Source organism: Rhynchophorus ferrugineus, unplaced genomic scaffold, assembly GCF_030347505.1.
Source record: "Rhynchophorus ferrugineus isolate W39M unplaced genomic scaffold, kcgeb_rfMv2 rfM8, whole genome shotgun sequence".
Classification (NCBI taxonomy): Eukaryota; Metazoa; Arthropoda; class Insecta; order Coleoptera; family Curculionidae; genus Rhynchophorus; species Rhynchophorus ferrugineus.
The window spans coordinates 31,920,870-31,935,539 of record NW_027472587.1 but is presented as its reverse complement, the minus strand read 5'-3'; the positions used below and the strand labels follow the sequence as shown (position 1 = coordinate 31,935,539).

At 32.9% G+C, this 14,670-nt stretch overlaps 1 protein-coding gene across 2 annotated transcripts in view; it reads left to right on the top strand.

Annotated features, from left to right (window-relative positions):
- Positions 1 to 11,940, top strand: part of LOC143200989 (vanin-like protein 1) — a 32,001-nt gene extending 20,061 nt beyond the window's left edge. The window contains exons 2-8 of one of the 2 annotated variants that reach the window (XM_076411811.1): positions 373 to 435; positions 2,722 to 2,952; positions 4,539 to 4,684; positions 4,743 to 4,948; positions 8,827 to 9,017; positions 9,712 to 9,923; positions 11,404 to 11,940. In XM_076411811.1, coding sequence (XP_076267926.1) covers positions 373 to 435; positions 2,722 to 2,952; positions 4,539 to 4,684; positions 4,743 to 4,948; positions 8,827 to 9,017; positions 9,712 to 9,923; positions 11,404 to 11,806 — 1,452 coding nt within the window. In that variant the 3' untranslated portion in view covers positions 11,807 to 11,940. The remainder of the gene's footprint in view (positions 1 to 372; positions 436 to 2,721; positions 2,953 to 4,538; positions 4,685 to 4,742; positions 4,949 to 8,826; positions 9,018 to 9,711; positions 9,924 to 11,403) is intronic. The other variant, XM_076411812.1, reaches the window with a different exon arrangement.
- Positions 11,941 to 14,670: the final 2,730 nt, after the last annotated feature.

Below are 14,670 nucleotides of genomic sequence, written 5' to 3'. Positions count from 1 at the left end.
ATCGAAAAGTTGGAGGGTCGCTATAATCACCATTTACCACTAAAAATAATCACCACTAAAAATACCATTTCAAACTAGTTCAATATGACAATTTCATTATTTGCTAGTTAAAAAGAGTTTTCTGTGAGGTAAGCGTCCACATCGATTGTTGGCAAAAATATTTTGGTTAATATATGCTGTACCAATTTAGCTCAATAAATACCCTTTTTTAAGTGAAAAATGAACACAGTATACGTAAGCACCTTATAATTACTATTTTATAACGAAGAAATAATGAATTACGGTTACATTTAAAAAAATACCAGAGTGGGAGAATTTTACCCATTACTTCCATGAATTTTTCTAGTTAGTTGTTCATAATAATTTTTACAGGTCCAATCTGGAGTATACTCTTTCGAAGCGGATTATTGTCCTAGCGGCTTTTTTGAGGATACGGTAAATGCTGTTACTATAGTTTCAAGCTTTCAATCCCAAAGATTTCGTATTAATTATCGTGTGGTCTAAAGGCTACGCCTCTATATCATAGAGTAATAGAGAGACAATTCGATGAGGTTTTCCGGAGAAAGGTTTCGTATCGTCCAGTAACTAGATGGTCCTATGTGATTCTCGTAATTTGCGCGTAACGAAAATATTTAGTTGTGAAGGCCTCCATAGGTTCTTAAACAGAGTTGACTACACAGCAGCTTACTAAATTTTTAGTTTTACTAAATTTAATTTTTGAAAGTAATTTATTAAATAAAATTTAATAGAAACTTAAAATGTAATATAAACCTATAAAATATAAACACAATATTATAAATTAAAATTAACTTTAGCACATTTCTTTATCATGGTTTTTTACTAGAAACCTTGAAGGTTATGTAACGTACAAATGAAAAGGTTTAAAATCTACATTTTAAAAAATATATCGATTTTAAAATTACTGTTATATTATTGACTCTTTGCGATCTATTATCTTGGTTAAGTGGCCTTAAGCTAATATATGGATTTAGATACTTGAGCAATATAGATTTGTTATTAACGCCATAAAATATTGATTCTTTAACTTATACTTCTTTAATACACATTTAAAATGATGCAAAAATGATAGGGCAATACAATATGGCACCATTTAAATCTTGAATGGCTAATAATCTCTATTCTTTTTGTATCGATTTGTTGATTGTCCTATCCATTGTTACTGTTCCATTTGAGCACATTTTGGATTTATACTTTGGAGTAGATATTTTCACCACTATCGCTTATTTATTGATATCTAAGTAAAAATAAAACTTTCTGAAAAATAAACAGTTTATGTTTATAGTATACATAATTGTATACATACGGGATAAAAACAATCTTGAGTCACATACTACACACGCTTGATTCAGGTTATTTGTGCTTTTGAAGAGGTTTTTTTCAGTTTTTAAATAGAGTCATAAGCTATTTGAAAAGAAAATGGTGTCTCCTTTCTTTGCTTTCAATACATCCGGGCACATATGCATTAAACATGTAGTATGCATGTACATATAACGAACATGTAAATATTAATAATATTTAAGTGATGTAACAGGTCAATTGAAAAGTCCCCGGCCTGACACATAGATGGCGCTACTGGAATTAAGTCTGTATGTTTTTAGTTACCACTAACCCTCAAAAGATGCGTGTATACATTTCACAGCTGTCGGATCATTAGTTTGTAAATTATAGCATTTTGAGTGAAGCAACTTTTGTTATTGCGAAAGAAATTGATAAAAAGGAATATCGCGTGATGATAAAATATTGTTTTTTGAAGGAAAAAAGATTGAAGGGAAATGATTTTGAATGACCGTAAATTGAAATTGAATGAAATAGCAGACACTCTAAAGATATCGACTGAACGTGTACATCATATTATTGACGAATATTTCGGTGTGAGTGTTTGCGTCAATCTATAACAATGGATCGAACATGGTTCCATCATTTCACTCCGAAGTGCAATCGACAGTCATCCGAGTGGACTGCACACGATGAACCTGCTCCAAAGCATGGGAAAACGCAACAGTCGGCTGGCAAGGTTATGGCGTCTGTATTTAGGGATGCGCATGGAATAATATTCATAGACTGCCTTGAGAAAGGAAGGACCATCAACAACGACTATAACATAACGTTATTGGGCCGTTTGAAGGACGAAATCGTTGAAGAAATGGTCGCATTTGAAAAAAAGGAGAGTGCTGCTGCATCGAGACGATACACCGTGTCTCAAGTCAGTGAAAACGATGGTAAAAATCCATGAACTGTTATGAACTATAAAAATAGTATCGAAAAGTTGGAGGGTCGCTATAATCAGTGTATCACCCTTGAAGGGAATTATGCTGAATAAAAAAAAAATTACCAAACAAATGTGTTGTACTATGGTAGGCCGGGGACTTTTCAAATGACCTGTTAAAACCGTACAAAATTACTTAACGTGCTCTTTTCTATAACATTAACACAGAAAATGGCACCCAAAACAAACAAATGTAAACATGGAAAAAATGGACCTATCAAATGTCTTCTCAGGTCCTAATATACTCATACAAATAAACCTATAAAATGCCTCGAAAAGGCGATTGTAGTGTCATCTATATATTGGACGTTGTGAAATATTTCTCCAAAGATATTTGTTAAGTTAAATCTCTTTTTACTTTTTGATATATATTCATATTTATGTAGAATTATATGATAATACTGTTAAGCTAATATATGTTTCTAATATTGCAGGAATACAGAGTCGCAGTGATCGAACATAACAGCGTTGATCAATCAACGCCAGCACTGACCATTGAGAAGAACCTTGTTGATTATGTGAATAGTATAGAGTTCGCAAAGAAAAATTCAGCGAAAATGGTGGTTTTTCCTGAATATGGTTTGACAGACTTGGTGCAGGATCCCGAAGATTACGCTATTGAATTACCTCCTCTATATACCAGTAATTTCTCAGCCTCGGATGATGTAAGCTATACGTTAATCTCCATTATTATTTAATTTTTAAAATAACCGTTAACTTGTTTTAATCAGTGATTATATAACATTATTATCAATTTAAATGTTATTAAGCTACGAATTTCTAAATGTTCAGTGAGTGTGTCTATTGCTCAACTAATACGCTGTTGTTAGTACCACAGGATTTTTACTTATCACTTCATTTAACATATAATTTATACATTTATATATATATATATATATATATATATATATATATATATATATATATATATATATATATATGGTGCATTGTACTACATAACAATAACTGATGGTTCCTCCAAATTCTTTAAAAGCTGATTTTCAAACTACTGCAAAGACAAGTCATGGTTCATTTCTTCATGTTAGTCACTCTTCGACTAATTCTGTACCAGGAATAAAACCATCCCTGCTTCCAGCATGAAGAACTACATGTCTGCAATGAATAAATGTTATGACTAAAAAAAACCTAATCGATAGTTATTCCAACGTTTACCTTTTTCCATGAACCTTTGTTGTCTTTATACTATACTAGCGACCCGCCCCGGCTTCGCACGGGTGCAATGCTGATACTAAATTAAATACACTACAGAAAAAATATGAACGTTGTATATAAAAACATAGCGGCCCGCTCCGACTTTGCACGGGCATAAAATATATATGCCTATGTCACTCAATGAAAACATGATTAAAATCGATCCAGTATTTTTGGTTCATTCATTACTGCCCTTGGCCTGCACGCATTAAATTTGGAGTAAAACAATTCCTCTTCCCCTATATTTACCATGAAGATTTCCTGCTATCTTTGGAATATCTAAATTCATACAATTTTTATTACATTACACATTTTTAAACGCAAATTTTAAATTTGTAATATCTCCGAAAATATTTGTTTAATTTACATGCTGTAAGGAACCATATTGATCTATATTAATTGCACACTGTATTTAAGGTACTTAATTCGATAAGGATTAATGCCGTATTGCTTAAAATAGCTTCGTAAATAAGCCATTTTCTCACGTAAAAAGTAAACAATAAAAATGGTTAATGTGGGTTATCCCTAAAAGATAAACATATACCATCGCGGACTTTTTTGTAGACCTTTTTATGGTGTACAATACTGTAGTACATTAATTTGATCTAACTCGTAGGGTTAGGCAGCGTTTTTGCTAATTGCTAAATAAGCCTAAAAAAATAGGTTAATTTACGACATCACGTTAGAAACCTCTAAAATTAGCAATGTTGCCTTAGTATATTATGCATGTATTATACATATAAACCTTCCTCTTGAATCACTCTATCTATTGAAAAAAACCGCATCAAAATCCGTTGCGTAGTTTTAAAGATTTAAGCGCACATAGGGATATAGGGACAGAAAAGGCGACTTTGTTTTATACTATGTAGTGAAGAGTTAAAACAATGTTTACCGGTTTATAACCCGTAATTATAACATTTTGAAGAATTTTCAGACGTTTAACAAACGGACAAAATTTGTGTTAAGCTTCGCATTTGCGATATCTCAAGTTTACATCTGAAATAATATTAACCAAATAACAAATTATATTACTTTTTAGACACTTCTTCGTTTATCCAACACAGCGAAAGAACACGCCGTATATCTGGTGGTTAATTTATTGGAACGAGAACGGGACTCATCCAACAAATCGACCTTTTACAACACCAATATCGTATTCGCTAAAAACGGCACGTTAATCACCAAGTGAGTGATTGTCTGGACGTAAAAGTTTAATGCTTAAGTAATCTCCTAAATATTACAGGTACCGCAAGATCAATTTGCAAAATGAACCCAAATTGACACCTGGAAAGGACGTCGTAACTTTCGACACTGACTTCGGACGCTTCGGACTGATGACCGGTATCGATATTCTCAACTACAAACCATCTCAATGGTTCGGATTTAGCAAGAACGTAACCAATGTTGCATATCCCACTGCGTGGCAATCATCCATGCCATTTTACATGGGTAAGAACGAATTTAATTGAACTCTCAAAATTAGGCGTTTGCGTGTATTTGGATCAGCGATATTTATTGGTAGAAATCCTAATCCAAGCAATCATTTTCAGAAAACTATGGGATTTAATAATTGTCTGTTTTAGTTTAAACGATTTTAAAGTATTTAAAGGAACGTCTCGGATGATCATGATGAAAATATTGAAGACATTGAATTGCAAGTCTTATTGGATGAAAACTCAGCTCAATCTTGCAAATAACTGAGACAACTTCCAAACATTTCTATGCGTTAGAGTAGAATAAAAATACCATTCAACATTGCTTGCCAGGCAAAATACAAATTTTTTTATGGTGTATTGTGTTTGGCGATTATTTTTTTAATAATCATTTATTGTAGCAGTCTAGTAAATTAACACTAATAAGCAATTTGCTACGGTAAAAGTTAAAAAGTACTTATTCTACGATAGACACTTTGGGTTTAACATGTATGTCATTATTTTTAATGCGAGTTGAGCCATCATCATCTAGAAGCTGGAGAACCTCAACATTGATGTGCTGATGTGACAGTTTCTACCTTCAGGTCTTTATGCAGGTTGTCGCTCCGAATACACCATGGAGCATCAATAATCCCTCGTAGTAGCTTGTTCTGGAATATCTTTATGGTATTTCTATGCTTTAGCTGGTATATCCCCAGAGTTGAACACCATAAGTCCATACTGGTTTCAAGACTTGTTGGTAAGGCAGAAGATTATAATATACTGACAAGGCTGAATATCTACCCACTGACCAGTATATTTTTTGTGCTTCAACTTCAACAAATTCTTCCTTAACATATATTTCACTGTATTTCCATAAGGGACTACTAGCTGATTTATATATACTGGCAATGAAATCTACTTTGACAAACCCAAGGTAAAACGTCACAGATTAGCCCAGAGGAGTCATCCACATCGACACCAAAGTGGACTACTGATGGCCATATAGCCTTAATGTGCATATAGTGGGTTCGATGAGGTATAGAGTATTACAAGTTCTTAATAATGAATGAAGCTGCTACTGCAAATGTGTACATTAAAACATCCCTTCTTAAATTCCAATAAATCCTTTCTTAAAGTGAAAAGATGATCAGAATACGTACCTAAAATTACCTATCATTTAGTCAAATGTTATCTTTAAAATTGTTTGTTACATGAGGTATCCCAAAAGAAGGTTTTATTTCTTTAACTTACTGCGTCCCCGCAATAACTCCGAGAGGCATAAAGGGTATGTCAATCCGTTGCCTGACCCTGTCGAATTAAATCGCTATAATTCAATCATAGAATTGGTTCATAAGGAAATATTTAAATCTAAACGACGAAGCTGATCAAGGGCAGTAAAAATCATAGAGATTATCAAGCAGTCTGTCTTTGACGATCTAAATCACTCAATTTAAAAGCTCACACGTGCTTTAGATATGCATAGGCCATCATTATATCTCATTTTGCATAAAAATCTAAAGTTGAAACCCTACAAAATTCACTTGGTGCAAGAATTAACGCTATAAGGCGACAGTCAGAAGCGATATACACCATAAATCAGGAAATTGAGCTATTTTGAACATTTCCCAACAAGCTTATTTTCGCGTGAACAGATATGTAAATAAGCAAAACTACCACTGCTACTACTGCAAAACTACTACTCATATACTTCTTCATTTGCCTACAGTTACTTTTCTCGTAAGGCGGCTTACGATTATTTAATCAAACTACTGTATATAATGTAAACTACAGTTATTCCAATAAAACAACAAAGGAACGTTATAGGTCAGGTGGAATCTACTGCCAAATGCAGTTTGTGAAAATGTAAAATACATTTTTTAATTCACTAAAAGATTCTTCCTTCTCATTTTACCCTGATGCGTCTGAACATGTAACCGTATGGGTCTATAAAATCCGATTTGTGTTGGTACTGGTCGATACATCATATGTCGAATAATCGGATATGTAGGAACTGTTAAAGGCATGAATGATAATATGAAGGGTGTTGTAGATTGGTTGCCAGTTACCATTTCAGTCGTAAAAAATTGCATTATTTATCTTTGCAAACCTTCTTCTGACACATCCTCTTCTTAGTTGATCTCTGGGGACATTTGAGTGAAAAACTTGTTAAAAATCAGGCTATAAAATAAGAATTATTTTATATTTTTATTTTTTATTATTTTTAGATTCAAATCAATAATTTTTACTGGAACCGTTGAAAAAAATACATGATAAAATACTGCTGATTCCAAAAAAAAACACACCTCTTATCAAAATAATCAGAAAATTTACACGTTCTAATAGATAATAATTTCTTACTAATAGCTACAAAATCATAGTTTTAATAACCAAATTGAATAAATACTACATACAATAACAGGTCAGTTGAAAAATCCACGGCCTGACACATAGATGGCACTACTAGAAATAAGTCCTTATATTTTTAGTGACCCCTAACCCTCAAAAGATGCGTGTATACATGTGAGAGCTGTTGGATGATTAGTTTGTGAATTATAGCATTTTGAGTGAAGTAACTTTTGTTATTGTGAGAAAAAATGCATAAAAAGGAATTTGGCGTGTTGATAAAATATTGCTTTTTGAATGGAAAAAATACAGTTGAAGCAAAAACTTGACTTGAAAAAACTGAAAAAATCGACCATCAATGATTGGTATGTTTAGTTTAGATGTGGTGAAATGAGCACCGAAGACGGCGAACGCAGTGGAAGCCCAAAAGAGGTTGTTACCGACGAAAACATTTAAAAAATCCACAAAATTATTTTGAATGACCGTAAATTGAAACTGAATGAAATAAAAGATACTCTAAAGATATCAACTGAACATTTACATCATATCATTCACGAATATTTGGGTATGAGAAATCTCTGTGCAAAGTGGGTGCCGCGCGAGCTCACTTTTGACCAAAAACAACGACGAGTTGATGATTCGGAGAACTGTTTGAAGATGATCAAGCCTAATAAATCCGAGTTATTGCGTAGATATGTGACAATGGATGAAACATGGATCCATCATTTCACTCTGAAGTCCAATCGACAGTCATCCGAGTGGACTGCACATGATGAACCCGCTCCAAAACATGAGAAAACGTAACAGTCGACTGGCAAGGTTATTGCGTCTGAATTTTGAGATGCATATAGAATAATTTTTATTGACTGCCTTGAAAAAGGAAGGACATTCAACAGCGACTATTACATAGCGTTATTGAACGAAAAACCGCCACATTTGAAGAAAAAAAGTGCTGCTTCACCAAGACAATGCACAGTATCAAAAATCCATGAATTGGTCTTCGAATTGCTTCGTCATCCATCGTATTCTCCAGATCTGGCCCCCAGCGACTATTTTCTGTTCTCAGATCTCAAAAGGACGCTCGCTGGGAAAAAATTTTCGTCGAATGAAAAGGTGATCACCGAAACTGAGGCCAATTTTGAAACAAAAGACAAATCGTACTACGAAAATGGTATCCAAAATTTTGAGGGTCGCTGTAATCAATGTATCACCCTTGAAGGGAATTCTATTGAATAAAAAAAACTAATTTTGCCAAAAAAATGTGTTTTACTATGACAGGCCGGGGACAGATTTAATTGACCTGTTATTTCATAAAATTTATATTTCAAATCAAAAGAAAGAACTTTGTAATATATTTTATATCTGGCCCTCTGGCTATCGGGATGTACACTGAGATCATGGTTACGGATGATGCGTCTAGAATGCACCAAACATTCCTTGGAACCTAGAATTTCCCCAGATCATAACAACATAAATATTAAATAAACCATTAGTACTAAGATTTGTTAAGATAATAATAAGTTAATTGTAGCCAAAATAATAATAACACTCAATAATTTTATTCTTTAGCTATGGAGGTGCAAGCCGGCTATGTTTTGGCAAACAAGGTCAATTTGTTAGCCGCAGGTTTTAATGAGCCTTCCAAGGGATATGGAGGCTCTGCTATTTACCAAGATGATGGAGATGTCATTAATTCTTTTATAACCGATAAGCCGGCTACAAGTAACGTCATTTCGACAGTGGATTCAGCCAGTGATTTTGTAAGTTTTATTATTATCCAAACTACAGAATACAGATGGAATAATATGACCATTTCGCATATATAGTATATTCAAAGTTATTTCGTACATACGTCATCTAAATTTGTAACATCGAAACATTGTAATGTTGCTACATCAACTCTGTTTTAGTTCAGTTTGGCTTTGACATACAACAAAATTCTAATCTAAATAAAATAATTGAACAAATATGTTATCAAATATAATTTATTTTAACATTATAATAGATCTAAAATCTACAGTTAGCAATAATATACAGCCACAATAGTTTAAAGATTAGAGTTATAACCTCCTATCACTAATGCTTTCAAGAATTTTGCATACGTCTGACAACCGTTAAAAATTTGAAGGGTTCATTCTTTTACGCGTTCGAACTAATCAGACAGCATTGTATGTCATTTTAACTAGAATAAAATGAGAAGGAGAATATTGTCTGATTCTGAAAAGAATGTACAAATGTACATCTTGACGTACGTACAAAAAAAATTGAATGGACTATATATAATATTTATTTATTTGTAATATAGCAAATCGACAAAGGCTGTAAACCAAAAATATGAGTTAATGTGGTGACATTGCGACGTACTGATGTCATACATTTTAATGACGAGTATTGGTTGTTTTATTTGGTAGACTATATATTAAATATTATCACTAATTCACTCTTTGTTCGCAGACACTTAGCGGATTCGACATCATCGACGGAGAAACCGTTTCACCACTGTCCAATTTCAACAACAGCAGGGACTTTGATTCCAAAGCTTATACTTTTAAATCTATAGAACTGTCCGGCGCAGATATTTCAGATAGCGTCTGTCATAAAAAAATATGTTGTAGCTTCAATATAGTTGCCTTATCGAATGAAACGAACAGCTCTGAAATTTACAAGTAAGTACAGTACTATCAACACTTTGGTTTAACAATGTATTTGTGGACTGTGACTTTATATCGTTATATATAAAAATTTCGTGTCACGTTATTTGTCCGCGATGAACTCCCAAATGACTGAACCGATTATAATCAAATTTTGCACACTGTGTGGACTTTTAATAGAACTTGAGAGATTTTAAAAGAATTTTAAATTCTTCAGATAGACTCCGAATGTCACCACATAATCTTCGGTTGAAGATTGGTTCACCTATTATTCTTCTGCGTAGTTTGAATCCACATTGATTATGCAACGGTACACGTTTGGTCATTAAAAAGATTACCGTAAATATTCTTGAAGCAACCATTTTAACCGGAAAGTTTAAATGAAAAGTGGTCCTGTTGCCATGTATTCTGTTACCGTTAAAATCTACGCTACCGTTCCGACGGCTACAGTTTCCCATTCGTTTAACTTCCGTCATGTCTATAAATAAGTCTCAAGGCCAAATAATGTCCATCTGCCATTTAGATTTGGAAAATCCATGTTTTTCCAATGCTCAACTATATGTTACATGGTCACGTGTGGGAAAACTATCGAATCTATTTGTGTTAACTAGAGACTTAGTAAACCAAGAATTTTGTGCACCGATTAGTGCGGAATTAAATTAAAATTGAATATGTCTGTAATTCAAAATAATAAATGTAACTGTTAAAAATAAATAATTATCTACCCTACCTTCCTCATTTATAAATTTAAATGTTACATGTTATCTCCTCAACATTATAATTTACTCATTTGTTACAAACTTGAATACAAGATTAAATTTAACTATAACTTTAACTATAACTTTAACCTTAACCTTAACTATAACCTTAACTATAACTTTAACTATAACTTTAACTATAACCTTAACTATAACTTTAACCATAGCTTTAACTATAACCTTAATTATAACCTTAACTATAACCTTAAATATAACCTTAACTATAATCTTAACTATAACCTTAACTATAACTTTAACTATAACTTTAACTATAACCTTAACTATAACTTTAACTATAACCTTAACTATAACTTCAACTATAACTTCAACTATAACTTCAACTATAACTTTAACTATAACTCTAACTCTAACTCTAACTCTGCCTTTAACTTCAACTTTAACTCGGACTTACCATTGACATTAAAATCACCACTTTTGAATCTTAAAATTCAAAATAGAAAATAGGGATATGAAGATGCAGCATTACCATATTTTTTTGAGTGTGTGGTGAGCTTTGGCAACAGTGTATCAACAGTTTCTTTAGAATAACTCAATAACACTAAACAGAAAAATGTAACTTTTTACAAAGAAATATGAAAACCATTGAATTTAATGGTTGTTTATCTTTATACTTCGCATTTCCATCAATAAATATCGCTGATCAAAATATATGATATAACAATAACATAGAAATAGGCAACATTTAATCAATTCAGTATTAATATTTAAAATTTCAGGATAATGGCTTATAATGGTAAAGCAACCTTGAACAGTAAGTCAGTGACGCTTCAATTATGTAGCTTGTTGGCGTGTAGCAGCAATGACATATCCACGTGTGGCACTAGACCATCCACCAGCTACCAAACTAAATTCCGTCATATTTCTGTTAGGAGCAATTTCACCCTGAGCGGTTCTGACGCTCTCTATAGACCAATGACCATTACTGGTGCTTTGAAATCGGTATATAATGTCACTTATAAGGATACCGTCTATAAAGCGGCCCACGATATTACCTTGAACACCACCAGAACTACAGATAACTTGATACTATTCGGTATCTATGGTAAGGGTGCTGGAGAAATTATGCACATCAGCATGTTCCTTATATTATTAACTGTTTTCCTACAATCATTGTTCTAAATAATATAGTGAGCTGTAACGAAACATGTGTACAAGTTCATTGGATATTAAGGCTGCACTTATATTATTAATTTAAATATTTGTAAGTGATTTTGTAACAACAAATAGATTAAATAAAATATATATATATTCTATTCAGTTTTTTTATTATATTCTATATCCTAGTTTCACATCATTTTTTAAAATTATTTATTATATGAATCTGGTAAATTAACACTAATGAGCTATTTGTTTTTACCTTAATTTGCATTTGTATTTAAATTTACAAAGAACTTATTCTACAATAGACACTTTTGCCATTGTAACATCATTTATGTCACTCTTTTTAATACGCGCTAAGTTTTATTTATAATTTCACTGAGCTAGATCAAATGGTTTTACTCTGTTTAATCTTTTGACTTAGTCATCATTATCTAGGAGCTGGAGAACTTCAACACTTATGTGTTGTTGGAGCAGCTGTTTATGCCTATGGTCATAGCTCTTGATAACGTTTTAGGCCCTTATCCAGATTGTCGTTACGAATATTCCATGGAATATCAACAATACCTCGCAATACTTTGTTTTTGGAATATGTATATGATCTTTATATTTCATTGGCAATACAACCCCAGAGTTGAACACCAAAAGTCCACACTGGTTTAAAGACTTGTGCGCTGTGCTCAAATGCTGAATATATCTACCCAATAACCACTACATTTTTGTACTTCAGCAAGAATTCTTCACATTTTCTTGTATGTGGCTTCCACCTGAGCTTAACATCATATCAAGCTATTTGGCTGTATTTCGATACGAGACTACTTCCTGATTTATAGATACAGGCTTGTGCTTGGTTCTTTTGTTGGTGAAATCAATATGTATTAATTTATTTTGATACGTCATTATTCTTGCGCCTGGATTGTATTTCGAAAATAGCTACTTGTAACGTCGGTTGATTCAGTGTTGTTTTATAATAATATACAAGCTATACAAATATATTGCATATTCCTTCTAACTTTTGACTAAATTTATTCACTAAATTCGCTGAATTAACAAAAAAATTAATTTCAGTAGAGGTGTAGGTTATTAAGGGGACATTGTTAATTTAAAATTCTAGATTTTTAGATGTTTATTGAAAAAGATAAAAAAGTCAAAATAACCATGAAACAATGGAACTGTGTCATTCCCGACTTATTTTCACGCCTCGTAGTGTTCTAACACAAACATATACAAAAATTCTTGATTAGTAAAGACTATTTTACTATACTATATTTTACTACATTTACTTTGTTTCTAGGCCTTGTAACAGGTCAATTGAAAAGTCCCCGGCCTGACACATAAATGGCGCTACTAAAAATAAATTTGACCGCTGTCGGATCATTAGTTTGCGAATTATAACATTTTATGTGAAGCAACTTTTGTTATTATGAAAAAAATAGATAAAAAGGTATTTCGCGTGTTGATAAAATATTGCTTTTTGAACGGAAAAAATACAGTTGAAGCAAAAACTTGGCTTGATGCTGAGTTTCCGGACACTGCTCCAGAAAAATCAACCATCAAGGATTGGTATGCTAAGTTGAAGACAGTGAACGCAGTGGACGCCCAAAAGAGGTTGTTACCGACGAAAACATTAAAAAAATCGACAAAATGATTTTGAATGACCGTAAATTGAAATTGAATAAAATAGCAGACACTCTAAAGAGATCAACTGAATGTGTACATTATATCATTCACGAATATATGGAATGAGAAAGCTCTGTGCAAAGTAGGTGCCGCATGAGCTCACTTTTGACCAAAAACAACGACGAGTTGATTCGAAACAGTGTTTGAATATGATCAAGCGTAATAAACCCGAGTTTTTGCATCGATATGTGACAATGGATGAAACATGGCTCCATCATTTCACTCCGAAGTCCAATCGACAATCATCCGAGTGGACTGCACACGATGAACTCGCCCCAAAGCTTGGGAAAACGCAACAGTCGGCTGGCTAGTTTATGGCGCCTGTATTTTCGGATGCGCATGGAATAATTTTCATTAACTACCTTGAAAAGGGAAGGACCATCAACAGCGACTATTACATAGCGTTATTGGATCGTTTGAAAGACAAAATCACTGAAAAACGGCCGCACCTGAAGAAAATGAAAGTGCTGCCTCACCAAGATAATGCACCCTGTCACAAGTCAGCAAAAACGATGCCAAAAATTCATGAATTGGGCTTCGAATTGCTTCCTCATCCATCTCAAAAGAATGCTCTATTATACTATATAAAACATATATATTTATGTATAATATATGATATATATTTATATCAGAAAATAATCACAGGGTTTAATTACCGAAACAAGATACCAACAATTAAATCAAACATTGTCTGGCTAAACAATATGTAAGAAATTCATCCAAATGTTAGCACATAAGATTCAATGTAGTGATGAACAAGTTACAGTTGGGGAGATCAGATTATGACTATTGTTTCTTTACAAAGGTAGTAATTATTTGGTAATATTCAATGCTGATATATTAATAAAAGGACACGAAGAGCAAACAGGACAGCACTTAATGGAAAGTCTTTATGAAGTATATAAGTAGAAAGTTTTCTTTTCATAGAAATAGGAAGAGGGCGCTGTAATTTGTATCGACACCGTTCAAAAATGTATAAAAGATCATAGATGTAAATAAAGTTTCTCTTTTGTTTCAAAGCCATAAGTGATGTTATTAATTCCGTGCCGTCACGATTCATAAGTGATTCATAATACCCCCTTCCCGCTTCATCTAATTATTTCCGCTCGTAAATATAACACAGCAAATGTGTAATGTTACAGGTGGCGCATTAGACCCCACTGCTCAACAGACCCCGCTGTGTCCTACTATTAATAAAACAAGCA